The 19,415-nt window shown below is 51.2% G+C and overlaps 1 protein-coding gene across 5 annotated transcripts in view; it reads right to left on the reverse strand.

Moving 5' to 3' along the window:
• The window catches only part of LOC118396381 (unconventional myosin-Ic-like), a 70,211-nt gene that overhangs the window by 30,106 nt on the left and 20,690 nt on the right, over positions 1–19,415 (reverse strand). The window contains exon 1 of one of the 5 annotated variants that reach the window (XM_052524619.1): positions 2,830–2,990. The exons of 3 other annotated variants lie outside the window; for them this stretch is intronic. In XM_052524619.1, coding sequence (XP_052380579.1) covers positions 2,830–2,847 — 18 coding nt within the window. In that variant the 5' untranslated portion in view covers positions 2,848–2,990. Of the gene's footprint in view, positions 1–2,756; positions 2,776–2,829; positions 2,991–19,415 lie in introns of those variants that run through there. One more of the 5 variants, XM_052524621.1, reaches the window with a different exon arrangement.

Below are 19,415 nucleotides of genomic sequence, written 5' to 3' on the forward strand. Positions count from 1 at the left end.
GCAGCTGGAGGTTTCACGGCAGCTGGAGGTGTTTCACGGCAGCTGGAGGTGTTTCACGGCAGCTGGACACGGCAGCTGGAGGTGTTTCGACGGCAGCTGGAGGTTTCACGGCAGCTGGAGGTGTAACAAACCAGCTGGAGGTGTTTCACGGCAGCTGGAGGTGTTTCACGGCAGCTGGAGGTGTTTCAACACGGCAGCTGGAGGTTTACAAGCTGGAGGTTTCACGGCAGCTGGAGGTGTTTTGACGGCAGGCTGGAGGTGTTTCACGGCAGCTGGAGGTGTTTCACGGCAGCTGGAGGTGTTTCCATGGCAGCTGGAGGTGTTTCCACGGCAGCTGGAGGTTTCACGGCAGCTGGAGGTTTCACGGCAGCTGGAGGTTTTAAAGCTGGAGGTTTCACGGCAGCTGGAGGGGCAGCTGGAGGTATGATTGAAATGAGCTGGAGGTGTTTCACGGCAGCTGGAGGAAACTTCCTAGCCTAGCTGGAAGTGTTTCACGGCAGCTGGAGGTGTTTCCACGGCAGCTGGTTTTAGCTGGAGTTTATAGGCAGCTGGAGGTGAACGGCAGCTGGAGGTGTTTCGGGCAGCTGGAGGTGTTTCACGGCAGCTGGAGGTGTTTCCCAGCTGGAGGTTTCCGGCAGCTGGAGGTGTTTCACGGCAGCTGGAGGTGTTTCACGGCAGCTGGAGGTTTCACGGCAGCTGGAGGTTTCACGGCAGCTGGAGGTTCAGACACACACTAGCACTCTTTCGATAACATGCGGTGCCCTTGAAGTTAACAAACCTATGGAAACTGCACAAATCATATTTGGTCTATCAAAACGCTATGACATACAACCAGGGGTTGAATTGGGATTTTGACTGAGGTGGTGGAAATATCACTCAAAATCAACGTTTTTTTCCATGGGAAGTGTTTCAAGTGACCACACCCGTCAAAAGGGATTTTAAAGCAGGCTGAGGGGGGGAGATGAGACAGATATGATATGAAATGAAATGACCGGTTTAAGTAAATGGTGGAAACTTCCTAGCCTATGCCTTGACCAATCCAATGGTTTTACAGTTGTATAGGAGTAGGGAACAAGTGCACACTTCGGGAAGAACCAGATTATTCGGACACTTCAGTCTTCCCTCCCAGTCCACTCCCCCAGAGACTCTGTCACACACAAAGATGATTTGATCTGTATCATTATAGTGTCTGTGGCAGCATGGGTTGAGGCTACAACTAATAGGAATCCCCAACAAGTTGACTACTTTAAAAATGTCAGGCAGAAGTCCTCAATGCCCATGCTAAAAAAACAACTAAAAAATGGGTTAAATCCAAGATGAGTCATCCATCCCTCTCTATGGAGTCCCCAGGCTGAGGAGGTGACAGTGACCGGAAGGTATGCAGTGGGGTTGGAGAATACTTGGAGCGCTGCCTCAGTACTGTGACAGACTGACAGTAGTTTCATTAATATCCTCCCTCGCACTCCCAGTCAGCGTCAAATAATCCAGGCCCAGCCTCACAACACAGGCCTGCCATCACAACGCAGGCCTGCCATCACAACGCAGGCCTGCCATCACAACGCAGGCCTGCCATCACAACGCAGGCCTGCCATCACAACGCATGCCTGCCATCACAACGCATGCCTGCCATCACAACGCATGCCTGCCATCACAACACAGGCCTGCCATCACAACGCAGGCCTGCCATCACAACGCAGGCCTGCCATCACAACGCAGGCCTGCCATCACAACGCAGGCCTGCCATCACAACGCAGGCCTGCCATCACAACGCATGCCTGCCATCACAACGCATGCCTGCCATCACAACGCATGCCTGCCATCACAACACAGGCCTGCCATCACAACGCAGGCCTGCCATCACAACGCAGGCCTGCCATCACAACGCATGCCTGCCATCACAACACAGGCCTGCCATCACAACACATGCCTGCCATCACAACGCAGGCCTGCCATCACAACGCAGGCCTGCCATCACAACACAGGCCTGCCATCACAACACATGCCTGCCATCACAACACAGGCCTGCCATCACAACGCATGCCTGCCATCACAACACAGGCCTGGCATCACAACGCAGGCCTGCCATCACAACACAGGGGCGCTGCAAACACACCAACAGATAACGCCACATAGATACCGCGTTGAAATTAGAACTGGGCCGTATTCAATACAGAACACTTTTGCGAAACGTTTTGCAATGGAAAAGTAGAACGAGAATTTCTTATTGGACAAGTTTGGGTAGTCCCATCCGGTTTCAGTCCGTTTTGGTGCCTAATGAATACGGCCATGGATTGGAAGAGAACTTGGGAGAGGAATTCATAGATAGATTACAGGCGAGTCAGCGTCAGGAGAAACTGGCTACGGGCTTTGTGGTCAACCCCCCAGTTACAAGTGATGGATGGAGAGCTAGATATGAAGACGAGATCATTTCATAGCTGGATAACTAGGTTGGTACCAGGAGAAACTGGTGCTGTGGTCAAAGCAACGCTCCCCCCTCTCCTGTGTCCTTGGAGTTCGAGAGTACTGATTGACAAAGCCGTTACAGAATACTCACTCGACCGAAACCTCCAACGACCGGCTCCCTCTCCCCTAGAAGGGAACAGCCATATATATTTGCTGCCCTTAGATGCATGTCCTTCAGCACCGCCACATGTACACAATTTAAAACAGAAGCGCACACACACACACACACACACACACACACACACACACACACACACACACAGCACACACACAACTCAGCATGAAACGTGTACCGTTGTGATGCAGAGTGCTGCTTCCAAGTTCCGAATGCCTTTGAGCAGAATGAGTGAGCAGTTCTTCTCTTACCGTGGCTCTGTACTTCATCTCTCTCCTCCCTGTTTATTGGTCGGCTTTAGCAATTGTTTAATGCTCCCAGAATGTGAGTGGTCCACTTCAGAGCGACCGTGCAACGTTTTGTTTTTACAACTTCTCTGGAGCCATGTGTAGGAGTCACCCACCTCCCCTCTTACTTATTTTCTCCCTCTCAGTCACTCACTCTCTCTATACCTTCTTCTTGCACTCTCTCCCTCCCTCTTTCTAGAAGAAGCAGTCCGTGTAGTGACACACACCACCCTCCTTTTCTCTCTCCCTCCCTCTTTCTAGATGAAGCAGTCCGTGTAGTGACACACTCCACCCTCCTTTTCTCTCTCCCTCCCTCTTTCTAGATGAAGCAGTCCGTGTAGACACACTCCACCCTCCTTTTCTCTCTCCCTCCCTCTTTCTAGAAGAAGCAGTCCGTGTAGTGACACACTCCACCCTCCTTTTCTCTCTCCCTCCCTCTTTCTAGATGAAGCAGTCCGTGTAGACACACTCCACCCTCCTTTTCTCTCTCCCTCCCTCTTTCTAGAAGAAGCAGTCCGTGTAGTGACACACTCCACCCTCCTTTTCTCTCTCCCTCCCTCTTTCTAGAGGAAGCAGTCCGTGTAGTGACACACACCACCCTCCTTTTCTCTCTCCCTCCCTCTTTCTAGAAGAAGCAGTCAGTGTAGTGACACACACCACCCTCCTTTTCTCTCTCCCTCCCTCTTTCTAGAAGAAGCAGTCAGTGTAGTGACACACACCACCCTCCTTTTCTCTCTCCCTCCCTCTTTCTAGAAGAAGCAGTCAGTGTAGTGACACACCACCCTCCTTTTCTCTCTCCCTCCCTCTTTCTAGAAGAAGCAGTCCGTGTAGTGACACACACCACCCTCCTTTTCTCTCTCCCTCCCTCTTTCTAGAAGAAGCAGTCCGTGTAGTGACACACACCACCCTCCTTTTCTCTCTCCCTCCCTCTTTCTAGAAGAAGCAGTCCGTGTAGTGACACACACCACCCTCCTTTTCTCTCTCCCTCCCTCTTTCTAGAAGAAGCAGTCAGTGTAGTGACACACACCACCCTCCCTCTTCTTCTGTAGTGACACACACCACCCCTCCTCCTCTCCCTCTTTCTAGAAGAAGCAGTCCGTGTAGTGACACACACCACCCTCCTTTTCTCTCTCCCTCCCTCTTTCTAGAAGAAGCAGTCCGTGTAGACACACACCACCCTCCTTTTCTCTCCCTCCCTCTTTCTAGATGAAGCAGTCCGTGTAGACACACTCCACCCTCCTTTTCTCTCTCCCTCCCTCTTTCTAGAAGAAGCAGTCCGTGTAGTGACACACTCCACCCTCCTTTTCTCTCTCCCTCCCTCTTTCTAGAAGAAGCAGTCAGTGTAGACACACTCCACCCTCCTTTTCTCTCTCCCTCCCTCTTTCTAGAAGAAGCAGTCCGTGTAGTGACACACACCACCCTCCTTTTCTCTCTCCCTCCCTCTTTCTAGAAGAAGCAGTCCGTGTAGTGACACACACCACCCTCCTTTTCTCTCTCCCTCCCTCTTTCTAGAAGAAGCAGTCCGTGTAGTGACACACACCACCCTCCTTTTCTCTCTCCCTCCCTCTTTCTAGAAGAAGCAGTCCGTGTAGTGACACACACCACCCTCCTTTTCTCTCTCCCTCCCTCTTTCTAGAAGAAGCAGTCCGTGTAGTGACACACACCACCCTCCTTTTCTCTCTCCCTCCCTCTTTCTAGAAGAAGCAGTCAGTGTAGTGACACACACCACCCTCCTTTTCTCTCTCCCTCCCTCTTTCTAGAAGAAGCAGTCAGTGTAGTGACACACACCACCCTCCTTTTCTCTCTCCCTCCCTCTTTCTAGAAGAAGCAGTCAGTGTAGTGACACACACCACCCTCCTTTTCTCTCTCCCTCCCTCTTTCTAGAAGAAGCAGTCCGTGTAGTGACACACACCACCCTCCTTTTCTCTCTCCCTCCCTCTTTCTAGAAGAAGCAGTCCGTGTAGTGACACACACCACCCTCCTTTTCTCTCTCCCTCCCTCTTTCTAGAAGAAGCAGTCAGTGTAGTGACACACACCACCCTCCTTTTCTCTCTCCCTCCCTCTTTCTAGAAGAAGCAGTCCGTGTAGTGACACACACCACCCTCCTTTTCTCTCTCCCTCCCTCTTTCTAGAAGAAGCAGTCCGTGTAGTGACACACACCACCCTCCTTTTCTCTCTCCCTCCCTCTTTCTAGAAGAAGCAGTCCGTGTAGTGACACACACCACCCTCCTTTTCTCTCTCCCTCCCTCTTTCTAGATGAAGCAGTCCGTGTAGACACACTCCACCCTCCTTTTCTCTCTCCCTCCCTCTTTCTAGAAGAAGCAGTCCGTGTAGACACACTCCACCCTCCTTTTCTCTCTCCCTCCCTCTTTCTAGAAGAAGCAGTCCGTGTAGTGACACACACCACCCTCCTTTTCTCTCTCCCTCCCTCTTTCTAGAAGAAGCAGTCCGTGTAGTGACACACACCACCCTCCTTTTCTCTCTCCCTCCCTCTTTCTAGATGAAGCAGTCCGTGTAGACACACTCCACCCTCCTTTTCTCTCTCCCTCCCTCTTTCTAGAGGAAGCAGTCCGTGTAGACACACTCCACCCTCCTTTTCTCTCTCCCTCCCTCTTTCTAGAAGAAGCAGTCCGTGTAGTGACACACACCACCCTCCTTTTCTCTCTCCCTCCCTCTTTCTAGAAGAAGCAGTCCGTGTAGTGACACACACCACCCTCCTTTTCTCTCTCCCTCCCTCTTTCTAGAAGAAGCAGTCCGTGTAGTGACACACATCACCCTCCTTTTCTCTCTCCCTCCCTCTTTCTAGAAGAAGCAGTCAGTGTAGTGACACACACCACCCTCCTTTTCCTCTCTCCCTCCCTCTTTCTAGAAGAAGCAGTCCGTGTAGTGACACACACCACCCTCCTTTTCTCTCTCCCTCCCTCTTTCTAGAAGAAGCAGTCCGTGTAGTGACACACACCACCCTCCTTTTCTCTCTCCCTCCCTCTTTCTAGAAGAAGCAGTCCTCTGTAGTGACACACACCACCCTCCTTTTCTCTCTAGAAGAAGCAGTCAGTGTAGTGACACACACCACCCTCCCCTCTTTCTAGAAGAAGCAGTCAGTGTAGTGACACACACCACCCTCCTTTTCTCTCCCTCCCTCTTTCTAGAAGAAGCAGTCAGTGTAGTGACACACACCACCCTCCTTTTCTCTCTCCCTCCCTCTTTCTAGAAGAAGCAGTCAGTGTAGTGACACACCACTTTTCACCCTCCCTCTTTCTAGAAGAAGCAGCTCCGTTTCTTCTCTCTCCCTCCCTCTTTCTAGAAGAAGCAGTCCAGTGTAGTGACACACACCACCCTCCTTTTCTCTGACTCCCTCCCTCTTTCTAGAAGAAGCAGTCCGTGTAGTGACACACACCACCCTCCTTTTCTCTCTCCCTCCCTCTTTCTAGAAGAAGCAGTCCGTGTAGTGACACACACCACCCTCCTTTTCTCTCTCCCTCCCTCTTTCTAGAAGAAGCAGTCCGTGTAGTGACACACACCACCCTCCTTTTCTCTCTCCCTCCCTCTTTCTAGAAGAAGCAGTCCGTGTGTGACACACACCACCCTCCTTTCTCTCTCCCTCCCTCTTTCTAGAAGAAGCAGTCCGTGTAGTGACACACACCACCCTCCTTTTCTCTCTCCCTCCCTCTTTCTAGAAGAAGCAGTCCGTGTAGTGACACACTCCACCCTCCTTTCTCTCTCCCTCCCTCTTTCTAGAAGAAGCAGTCCGTGTAGTGACACACACCACCCTCCTTTTCTCTCTCCCTCCCTCTTTCTAGAAGAAGCAGTGGTGTGTAGTGACACACTCCACCCTCCTTTTCTCTCTCCCTCCCTCTTTCTAGAAGAAGCAGTCAGTGTAGTGACACACTCCACCCTCCTTTTCTCTCTCCCTCCCTCTTTCTAGAAGAAGCAGTCCGTGTAGTGACACACACCACCCTCCTTTTCTCTCTCCCTCCCTCTTTCTAGAAGAAGCAGTCCGTGTAGTGACACACCACCCTCCTTTTCTCTCCCTCCCTCTTTCTAGAAGAAGCAGTCAGTGTAGTGACACACACCACCCTCCTTTTTCTCTTCCCTCCCTCTTTCTAGAAGAAGCAGTCCGTGTAGTGACACACACCACCCTCCTTTTCTCTCTCCCTCCCTCTTTCTAGAAGAAGCAGTCCGTGTAGTGACACACACCACCCTCCTTTTCTCTCTCCCTCCCTCTTTCTAGAAGAAGCAGTCAGTGTAGTGACACACACCACCCTCCTTTTCTCTCTCCCTCCCTCTTTCTAGAAGAAGCAGTCCGTGTAGTGACACACACCACCCTTAAAAACGATGCTTTTCTCCTCTCCTCCCTCTTTCTAGAAGAAGCAGTCCGTGTAGTGACACACTCCACCCTCCTTTTCTCTCTCCCTCCCTCTTTCTAGAAGAAGCAGTCCGTGTAGTGACACACACCACCCTCCTTTCTCTCTCCCTCCCTCTTTCTAGATGAAGCAGTCCGTGTAGACACACTCCACCCTCCTTTTCTCTCTCCCTCCCTCTTTCTAGAGGAAGCAGTCCGTGTAGACACACTCCACCCTCCTTTTCTCTCTCCCTCCCTCTTTCTAGAAGAAGCAGTCCGTGTAGTGACACACACCACCCTCCTTTTCTCTCTCCCTCCCTCTTTCTAGAAGAAGCAGTCCGTGTAGTGACACACACCACCCTCCTTTCCTCTCTCCCTCCCTCTTTCTAGAAGAAGCAGTCCGTGTAGTGACACACACCACCCTCCTTTCCTCTCTCCCTCCCTCTTTCTAGAAGAAGCAGTCCGTGTAGTGACACACACCACCCTCCTTTCCTCTCTCCCTCGCTCCTCCAGCACAGGGCCCAACCGTGGAAGGTGGTGAAGTAGTCTCTCTCTCTCTCTCTCTCAAAGAAATTCCACAAAAACATCTTCAAGCACACACACATCTGGACTTAACCACCCCTGGAGAGAGAAACGTGTCCCTCTGTACAAGGAGAAGGGGGCCTGTGAGGGGCTACGGGAAAATACAGGATGACTCACACAGAAAGCCAAAAACGGTGCTTGACTAATTGTTTTATTAAGTACAGCTTCGCTTCTTCCTTCCTCTCCCTCCTTTTAGAAGACGGTGATTTAACAGGAGTAGAACATTCCACTACTGCCATGATTAATGTTGCCGAGCAGCTCACAGTTTCTTTCCCACCCCCACGCTGACAAGGGACTAAGTAGGATTCCATCGTTAACGTTACTCTGACAGATCTGTTATTATGACTGTGGGCTTGCGACCCAAACGCCATCCTATTCCATAGGTCTCTGGTCAAAAGTAGTGCACAGTGTAGGGAATAGGGTGCCATTGGGGACACCGTCCATAGTTGGTTGAGAGCAGTCCAGCGGTCTGAGACTGAACACAACACGAGCCACTTCACCGTGAATCAAATAAATAAGCGCATAGTAATATTAGCTTAAACATTAAGATGTTCTATGCTGAAATCGCTCCGCCATTTCCTGGTTGCTAAAATGCTAAGATGGTTCACTTATTTTCAGTTTGTGTGGAAAAAAAACAGCATGTATAGTTTAGAGCGGGGTTTCTCAAACTCTGTCCTGGGGCCCCATCTGGGGGCACATTTCCTTTAATGCCCAAGTACTACACAGCTGATTTAAACAACAAACTCATCATCAAGCTTTGATTATTTGGAATTCGCTGTGTGGTGCTACGGCAAAAACCAAAACGTGCACCAGGTCGGTAGGGGGCAGGACAGAGTTTGTGAAGCCCTGGTGTAGAGAATCATGGTACCATCTAAACCGCTGTAAAATACAATGTCCTATAACTAGCCATATTGGATTTGATTGTTTGAAGCTGGTGTACGAAACCTAAAAGTAAAAGACGCAAGAACGAAACTTAAAAACGGGAAGCCGTAGAAGTAGCGCGCATCGAACAGATCAACCGCTTCGTAGACTTGCTTTCAATGAGAATGGCAGCTCTATCACACACACGTCTACGTGAATGTGGTCCGGTCCCCCAAAAAGTGACATATTGTAGCTTTAAAAAGTGATAGTTCAGCAACATTACATAGGTTTCCTAATCTATAGAAATACAAGATCAGTGAGGAATAACAGGATCAGTGTGGATTGCAGTCTCTTCTTGGTAAGGAAACACTCTAGATTTGCAATATCCCTTTAACAAACTCAGATTAAAACACACAACGGAGGATTGACATAGATCAAGCCTGGTCATGGCTTAAAAACGATGCTCCATAGTGAACCTCCATTGAAAGGGTTGATAGTCCACTAGCAGGCTTAATCTGTGGCCAGACATCTGGCCTAAAAAGTGGAAATGAGGCGAATAAAATGAAACGTTCAGAAAAAGCTGAATCGTGACAGCGGCGGTGAGCTCCAGAGTTAAGGGGTGGGACGGCGGTGTACTGGCAAGGAAATCCCAACTTTATGGGAATCATTAGCAGGTGTGAGTGTTTTCTGTCTGCGGAGGTGCCTGGTGGCTTCAGCAGACAGCCAAGCCACATGTAACCTTTTCACACATTCGTTCTGAACCAAAATGTAATATCTGGCTCAGGACATGATCCTTTCCAGCGCGGCTCTAGTGGATGCGTAACCAGGCCAGCGCACCGCAGCTTGTTTTCGCTCTGTTCAGTTCGGCTCAGTCGTGTGAAAAGCCAGGTAATTCCCTCTCGGTTTCAGTATGTTTTTCTCCATTTCATGCCTAATGAACAGGACCCAGGTGAAGATGTTGGGGGTTGGTGGCTCTCCGTTTTATGCCCTCACCCTGCAGACAGGTCCCAGCGTTCCCCAGGCCAGCCCCTAACACAGCTCAGGTAAAGCCCTGGCCATTTTAGCCCTGTCGTCCGCAGCCTTGAAGCCCTGCCTGCTGCTGACGCTGAGCTCCACAGCCCCCTCTACTGGACAAGGCCACTGCTCAGCTGGCAGTAGTAGCATGTGATAGAGGAGCCAGTCAGAAACGAGAACTTCACCTTCACTTTTCAAAACGTACTCTTTCTATAGTTGTCTGTACTCTCCAATATACGCTCAGGACTTGTAGCCTATACCAGTTTCCCTCTCCCTGCCTGGGCACTGCCAACACAATCAGAGACACCGCCTGCAGGAATCGGAGAAATGTTTTCCAGACGGTGTGAGTTTGCCTCTTTGTCCGTCTGTCGCTCTCCCCCTCCTCCTCTCACATGGGCACCGCTGGGCATGTGAATGAACAGAGAATGAAGGTTAAAGGAAACAAAGAAATGGACAGAGAAGGAAAAAGAAAACATCACAGACTTGCTCAATGCTTCGTTGGCATACATTGTGTCGGTACATTGTGTCGGTACATTGTGTCGGTACATTGTGTCGGTACATTGTGTCGGTACATTGTGTCTGTACATGGTGGCTGTACATTGTGTCTGTACATTGTGTCGGTACATTGTGTCGGTACATTGTGTCGGTACATTGTGTCAGTACATTGTGTCTGTACATGGTGGCTGTACATTGTGCACGGTAATGCTCATGTAGCATATCTGTGCAGAACAGAGAGGAGGGGGATATCCATCCGTTCCTGGTTGTTAATGCGTTCCTCTCCCACAACTTTCAGGACCTCAAGGCCTCTAGAGAAATCATTTCTAATACTTTAGCTGTGCCTGATTGAGCTTGTCTGGCACAACGGAACCAATAGAGGTCCCAAACCCCAACCATCTGCCACTCCAGGCAGGTGAAAGCAAACACTCCCAAGTATTTGAAAGATGTCAAATAGTATTTGAACCCAGGTCTGCTGCCTAGTACCAATTCAAATTCAGCCTTGACGGCCCGGCTGTAATTCGCGCTGTTGTCAAGGGACTGGAAAAAGGGGACGTAACCTTGGCAACAAAAAAAACACACAAAAAAAACAAACCTTATCAAGAGTCAGGCAGCTCTTTCTTCACATCGGTCTGATATGCAGACTTATGTAGTGTCCTCTCGTCTTCCTTTCATTACACCACCTTCTATTCTGTCGCTCAATACTCTTTACATTACATCACATTCCTGCTGGATCAAGTCGGACATTTAAAAAATTAAAATAAATATGAGTTTGATGAATTGAAGAGACTCATTTTCAAAGATGGACTTTGTGCACCAAGTGTGTCTGAAGTGAGGACAACCTGGGTCATTATGAAGTTTAAACAACGGCAGCCAAGCACTGTGCCAGACTGTCTCAGTTCAACAGTGTTGCCAGAACCTGAGTTGGAGCTAACACAGCAGAGCTCTCTCACACACACACACACTGCAGGACATACTGTACAGACACACACTCACACTGCAGGACATACTGTACAGACACACACACTGCAGGACATACTGTACACACACACACACTGCAGGACATACTGTACACACACACACACTGCAGGACATACTGCACACACACACACTGCAGGACATACTGTACAGACAGACACACACACTGCAGGACATACTGTACAGACACACACACTGCAGGACATACTGTACAGACACACACACACTGCAGACATACACACACACACACTGCAGGACATACTGTACAGACACACACACACACTGCAGGACATACTGTACAGACACACACACACACTGCAGGACATACTGTACAGACACACACACACACTGCAGGACATACTGTACAGACACACACACACACTGCAGGACATACTGTACAGACACACACACACACTGCAGGACATACTGTACAGACACACACACACTGCAGGACATACTGTACAGGACATACACAGACATACTGTACAGACACACACACTGCAGGACATACTGTACACACACACACACTGCAGGACATACTGTACAGACACACACACACACTGCAGGACATACTGTACAGACACACACACACACTGCAGGACATACTGTACAGACACACACACACACTGCAGGACATACTGTACAGACACACACACACACTGCAGGACATACTGTACAGACACACACACACACTGCAGGACATACTGTACAGACACACACACACACTGCAGGACATACTGTACAGACACACACACACACTGCAGGACATACTGTACAGACACACACACTGCAGGACATACTGTACAGACACACACACTGCAGGACATACTGTACAGACACACACACTGCAGGACATACTGTACAGACACACACACTGCAGGACATACTGTACAGACACACACACTGCAGGACATACTGTACAGACACACACACTGCAGGACATACTGCACAGACACACACACTGCAGGACATACTGCACAGACACACACACTGCAGGACATACTGCACAGACACACACACTGCAGGACATACTGCACAGACACACACACTGCAGGACATACTGCACAGACACACACACTGCAGGACATACTGCACAGACACACACACTGCAGGACATACTGCACAGACACACACACTGCAGGACATACTGTACAGACACACACACTGCAGGACATACTGTACAGACACACACACTGCAGGACATACTGTACAGACACACACACTGCAGGACATACTGTACAGACACACACACTGCAGGACATACTGTACAGACACACACACTGCAGGACATACTGTACAGACACACACACTGCAGGACATACTGTACAGACACACACACTGCAGGACATACTGTACACACACACTGCAGGACATACTGCACAGACACACACACTGCAGGACATACTGCACAGACACACACACTGCAGGACATACTGTACAGACACACACACTGCAGGACATACTGTACAGACACACACACTGCAGGACATACTGTACAGACACACACACACACTGCAGGACATACTGTACAGACACACACACACACTGCAGGACATACTGTACAGACACACACACTGCAGGACATACTGTACAGACACACACACTGCAGGACATACTGTACAGACACACACACTGCAGGACATACTGTACAGACACACACACTGCAGGACATACTGTACAGACACACACACTGCAGGACATACTGTACAGACACACACACTGCAGGACATACTGTACAGACACACACACTGCAGGACATACTGTACAGACACACACACTGCAGGACATACTGTACAGACACACACACTGCAGGACATACTGTACAGACACACACACTGCAGGACATACTGTACAGACACACACACTGCAGGACATACTGTACAGACACACACACTGCAGGACATACTGTACAGACACACACACTGCAGGACATACTGTACAGACACACATCTGGGAGAGAGGAGGACAGTAGACGCACATGGTGACTTATGGTCCAGCTGCTCGCTCATTGGTTCCCAGAGTGGAAACACTTCTGGTCTCCAATCACACCACTTCAGGGAAAACTGACCAAACAATGCTGAGGGGAAAACACACAACCCCCAAGTCATGGGACCCAGCATCCGTGGGAAATAAGCAATGAGAACTTATTTTCACTCTCACTCTGAGGAACCTTTATCTAGTTTCATTCTCTTCCCCTCCCCTATTTCTTTATTCCTCTATCACTTCCTCTCCCTCATCTGGGCCCACCATATCTCTCTCCCTCATCTGGGCCCACCATATCTCTCCCTCCCTCACCTAGACCCACCATATCTCTCCCTCCCTCACCTAGACCCACCATATGTCTCCCTCCCTCACCTAGACCCACCATATCTCTCCCTCCCTCACCTAGACCCACCATATCCCCCCTCATCTAGGCCCACCATCTCCCTCTCTCTCCCTCCCTCATCTAGGCCCACCATCTCCCCCTCCCTCATCTAGGCCCACCATCTCCCCCTCCCTCATCTAGGCCCACCATCTCCCCCTCCCTCATCTAGGCCCACCATCTCTCCCTCCCTCATCTAGGCCCACCATCTCTCCCTCCCTCATCTAGGCCCACCATCTCTCCCTCCCTCATCTAGGCCCACCATCTCTCCCTCCCTCATCTAGGCCCACCATCTCTCCCTCCCTCATCTAGGCCCACCATCTCTCCCTCCCTCATCTAGGCCCACCATCTCTCCCTCCCTCATCTAGGCCCACCATCTCTCCCTCCCTCATCTAGGCCCACCATCTCTCCCTCCCTCATCTAGGCCCACCATCTCTCCCTCCCTCATATAGGCCCACCATCTCTCTCTCTCTCTCCCTCCCTCCCTCATCTAGGCCCACCATCTCTCCCTCCCTCATCTAGGCCCACCATCTCCCTCCCTCATCTAGGCCCACCATCTCTCCCTCCCTCATCTCGGCCCACCCTCTCTCCCTCCCTCATCTAGGCCCACCATCTCTCTCTCTCTCCCTCTCTCCCACCCTCCCTCATCTAGGCCCACCATCTCTCCCTCCCTCATCTAGGCCCACCATCTCTCCCTCCCTCATCTAGGCCCACCATCTCTTTCTCTCTCTCCCTCCCTCCCTCATCTAGGCCCACCATCTCTCTCTCTCCCTCATCTAGGCCCACCCTCTCTCTCTCTCTCTCCCTCCCTCCCTCATCTAGGCCCACCATCTCTCTCTCTCTCCCTCCCTCATCTAGGCCCACCATCTCTCTCCCTCCCTCATCTAGTCTCTCTCTCTCCCTCATCTAGTCTCCCTCCCTCCCTCCCTCATCTAGTCTCCCTCCCTCCCTCGCTCCCTCATCTAGTCTCCCTCCCTCCCTCCCTCCCTCATCTAGTCTCCCTCCCTCCCTCATCTAGTCTCCCTCCCTCCCTCATCTAGTCTCCCTCCCTCCCTCATCTAGTCTCCCTCCCTCCCTCATCTAGTCTCCCTCCCTCCCTCATCTAGTCTCCCTCCCTCCCTCATCTAGTCTCCCCCTCCCTCATCTAGTCTCCCTCCCTCATCTAGTCTCCCTCCCTCATCTAGTCTCCCTCCCTCATCTAGTCTCTCTCTGTCTCACTCTCATAAACCCACGATTCCCCTCCTCTCTCTCCCCCCGTTGTAGGCGGCAAACCCATACCGCTGGCAGGCGAGATCGCTCAGTGCACGACCCAAATGTGTGACACGACACTCAACTATTGCCGGTGACTCATCAGCTTGAAGCAACATCTGGCTGAAGTCTAATATGATAAGGATAAGATCCGGCAGCGTGTGCACAGTAAATACCACCCCGCCCCTCCACCCAGCAGCTGAGCTTACAGAGGGAGTCAGGCAGCCTTGCTGTGCTTCATCCGTCCACCATGTTCTATTCATCAGGGCCTGGTGCCCAAACGCACCGCTGACACCTACCATCCATTACCGTCAGACACTGAGCAGCACGCTCCTATTTCAACCCTCCTTCATTTCAAACATTTTATAGCCCGGCAGACCGGCCATAATAGATTCAGCATTTTATTTAACTCGGCGAGGCAGTTAAGGACACGCTCTTATTTACAATGACGGCCTAACCCCCGGGCGACGCCGGGCCAATTGTGCGCCGCCCTATGGGACTCCCAATCACGGCCGGCCGAGTAACACGGCCTGGGAAACGAACCAGGGTACGTAGTGACACCTCGAGCGCTGAGATGCAGTGCCTTAGACCGCTGCGCCACTCGGGAGATGGGAGACATCGGCCACGTTCCAGAACGACTTAATTGTCGTCGCGCTGCATGCAGCAACAAACGGAGCTATATGACATGACATGACATCTGGCAGGCGACAGCATTGTTTCGCCTTCCTGGAACTCAACCCGTGTCTCCTGGAGCCTTGGAATGAAAAACAGGAAGACAGGCCTCATTAAACATTCTAATAGTCACGTTTGAACAATTGTAGCACTAGGCAAATATTTACGCACTCAAGCAGTATCATCTCCCCATCTAGCCGTTTCTCTCCTCCCAGTCTCCTCCTTCCTCCTTCCTCCTTCCTGTCCGCATCGATGGTCGCTAGGGTTATTTTCCATTCTCCGGCTGCGTGATCAGACTATTAGTGTCTGCTGTGTCGTTATGCAGCTCTGCTACTGGGGGAAATAGACCCCGAACCCTCCTGGCCAGAAACACATCACAGCCATTCTCTGCCATCTTTCTAGTGATGGACAACTGTTGACATTGCCACAGTGTGTCTAGTTAAATAGAAACTGCTATCTAAATCCATGCGATTGCAAACACAGCCCTCTGCAATGCTACGACGGTTCCCATTGGCTCCAGACTGCGGTGACACTGTCCTGGAACCTGCAGCCACCCACCATGACACTAACCAGAGCGTCTGACTGTCAAGCCTCCTATTCCCTCAACCGTACACTTCGTCTCACGGGTGTGCGAGTGTCTTTGTGTCAAATCAAATCCAAATGTGTCACATACACTTGTTTAGCAGATGTTATGGCGGGTGTGGTGAAATGCCTGTGTGTGTGTATGCACACATGCATACATTGGTGTGCGGTATGCTTGTGTGTGTGTGTGTGTGTGTGTGTGATTCTTTTTGCTTGTCTGTCTATCAGTTGAAAGAACAGGGAAAGGTGGAGGGAGGTCAATAATCTATATTTTGAGGGACGGTAACCTTCAGTTTGCTAAAGAACCAAATGTGAGGAGGCTTGACGGGAAGAGAAAGGGGGGAGGAGAAGATGAAAGACCACTGATGTCAGGTCAGAAGAATGTAAGTCATATGGGCAGGAAATAGCCAGTTAAAAAAAAAAGCGACAGGGGAGAGAAAGAGAGAGAGCGACAGGGGAGAGAAAGAGAGAGAGCGACAGAGGAGAGAAAGAGAGAGAGCGACAGGGGAGAGAAAGAGAGAGAGCGACAGAGGAGAGAAAGAGAGAGAGCGACAGGGGAGAGAAAGAGAGAGAGCGACAGAGGAGAGAAAGAGAGAGAGCGACAGAGGAGAGAAAGAGAGAGAGCGACAGGGGAGAGAAAGAGAGAGAGAGCGACAGGGGAGAGAAAGAGAGAGAGAGCGACAGGGGGGAGAGCGAGAGAGAGCGACAGGGGGGGGAGAGAGCGAGAGGGGAGAGCGAGAGAGACAGGGGAGAGCGAGAGAGAGCGACAGGGGAGAGCGAGAGAGAGCGACAGGGGGGAGAGCGAGAGAGAGCAACAGGGGAGAGCGAGAGAGAGCAACAGGGGAGAGCGAGAGAGAGCAACAGGGGAGAGCGAGAGAGAGCAACAGGGGAGAGCGAGAGAGAGCAACAGGGGAGAGCGAGAGAGAGCAACAGGGGAGAGCGAGAGAGAGCAACAGGGGAGAGCGAGAGAGAGCAACAGGGGAGAGCGAGAGAGAGCAACAGGGGAGAGCGAGAGAGAGCAACAGGGGAGAGCGAGAGAGAGCAACAGGGGAGAGCGAGAGAGAGCAATACAGAGAGCGAGAGAGAGCAACACAGAGAGCGAGAGAGACAAGAGAGAGCAACACAGAGAGCGAGAGAGACAGGGGAGAGCAACAGAGAGAGGGGAGAGCAACAGAGAGAGCGAGAGAGACAGGGGAGAGCAGAGAGAGCGAGAGAGACAGGGGAGAGCAGAGAGAGGAAGAGGGGAGAGCAACATACAGAGCGCAACAGAGAGAGAGAAAGAGAGAGAGGGCAGCAACAGAGAGAGGAGAGCAACAGTGAGTGAGAGGAGAGCAACACAGAGAGAGAGAGACAGGGGAGAGCAACACACAGAGAGGAAGAGGGGAGAGCAACAGGGGAGAGAAAGAGAGAGCAACAGGGGAGAGAAAGAGAGAGCAACAGGGGAGAGAAAGAGAGCAACAGGGGAGAGAAAGAGAGAGAGAGAAGAGAAGAGAGAGAGATTAGAGAGAGAGAGAAGAGAGAGAGAGATGAGAGAGAGAGAGAAGAGAGAGAGAGGAGAGGAGAGAGAAGAGAGAAGAGAGAAGAGAGGAGAGAGAAGAGAGAGAGAAGAGCAACAGAGAGGAGAGAGAGAGAAGAGCAACAGAGAGGAGAGAGAGAGAAGAGCAACAGAGAGGAGAGAGAGAGAAGAGCAACAGAGAGAGAGAGAAGAGCAACAGAGAGAGAGAGAGAAGAGCAACAGAGAGAGAGAGAGAAGAGCAACAGAGAGAGAGAGAGAAGAGCAACAGAGAGAGAGAGAAGAGCAACAGAGAGAAGAGCAACAGAGAGAGAGAGAGAAGAGAGAGAGAAGAGCAACAGAGAGAGAGAGCAAGAGAGAGAGGGGAGAGCAACAGAGAGAGAGAGGGGAGAGCAACAGAGAGAGAGAGAGGAGAGCAACAGAGAGAGAGAGAGGAGAGCAAGAGAGAGAGAGAGGGAGAGCAACAGAGAGAGAGAGGGAGAGCAACAGAGAGAGAGAGGGGAGAGCAACAGAGAGAGAGAGAGGAGAGCAACAGAGAGAGAGAGAGGAGAGCAACAGAGAGAGAGAGAGGAGAGCAACAGAGAGAGAGAGAGGAGAGCAACAGAGAGAGAGAGAAGAGCAACAGAGAGAGAGGGGAGAGCAACAGAGAGAGAGAGGGAGAGCAACAGAGAGAGAGAGGGGAGAGCAACACAGAGAGAGAGGGGAGAGCAACACAGAGAGAGAGGGGAGAGCAACACAGAGAGAGAGGGGAGAGCAACAGAGAGAGAGAGCAACACACACAGAGAGAGAGAGAGAGAGAGAGAAGAGCAACAGAGAGAGAGAGAGAAGAGCAACAGAGAGGAGAGAGAGAGAAGAGCAACAGAGAGAGAGAGGAGCAACAGAGAGAGAGAGGAGCAACAGAGAGAGAGGGGAGAGCAACAGAGAGAGAGGGAGAGCAACAGAGAGAGAGAGGGAGAGCAACAGAGAGAGAGAGGGGAGAGCAACAGAGAGAGAGAGGAGAGCAACAGAGAGAGAGAGCAACACAGGAGAGCAACAGAGAGAGAGGGGAGAGCAACAGAGAGAGAGAGAGGGGAGAGCAACAGAGAGAGAGAGGGAGAGCAACAGAGAGAGAGAGAGGAGAGCAACAGAGAGAGAGAGAGGAGAGCAACAGAGAGAGAGAGAGGAGAGCAACAGAGAGAGAGAGGGGAGAGCAACAGAGAGAGAGAGAGGAGAGCAACAGAGAGAGAGAGAGGAGAGCAACAGAGAGAGAGAGAGGAGAGCAACAGAGAGAGAGAGAGGAGAGCAACAGAGAGAGAGAGAGAAGAGCAACAGAGAGAGAGAGAGAAGAGCAACAGAGAGAGAGAGAGAAGAGCAACACAGAGAGAGAGGGGAGAGCAACAGAGAGAGAGGGGAGAGCAACACAGAGAGAGAGGGGAGAGCAACACAGAGAGAGAGGGGAGAGCAACACAGAGAGAGAGGGGAGAGCAACACAGAGAGAGAGGGGAGAGCAACACAGAGAGAGAGAGGGGAGAGCAACACAGAGAGAGCAACACACAGAGAGAGAGAGCAACACACAGAGAGAGAGAGCAACACACAGACAGAGAGAGAGCAACACACAGACAGAGAGAGAGCAACACACAGACAGAGAGAGAGCAACACACAGACAGAGAGAGAGCAACACACAGACAGAGAGAGAGAGAGAGAGAGAGAGAGAGAGAGAGAGAGAGAGAGAGAGAGAGAGAGACAAGAGAGGGACAAGAGAGAGCAACACAGAGAGCGAGAGAGACAAGAGAGAGCAACACAGAGAGCGAGAGAGACAGGGGAGAGCAACAGAGAGAGGGGAGAGCAACAGAGAGAGCGAGAGAGACAGGGGAGAGCAGAGAGAGCGAGAGAGACAGGGGAGAGCAGAGAGAGCGAGAGAG

The sequence above is a fragment of the Oncorhynchus keta genome, chromosome 1, assembly GCF_023373465.1.
Source record: "Oncorhynchus keta strain PuntledgeMale-10-30-2019 chromosome 1, Oket_V2, whole genome shotgun sequence".
NCBI lineage: Eukaryota > Metazoa > Chordata > Actinopteri > Salmoniformes > Salmonidae > Oncorhynchus > Oncorhynchus keta.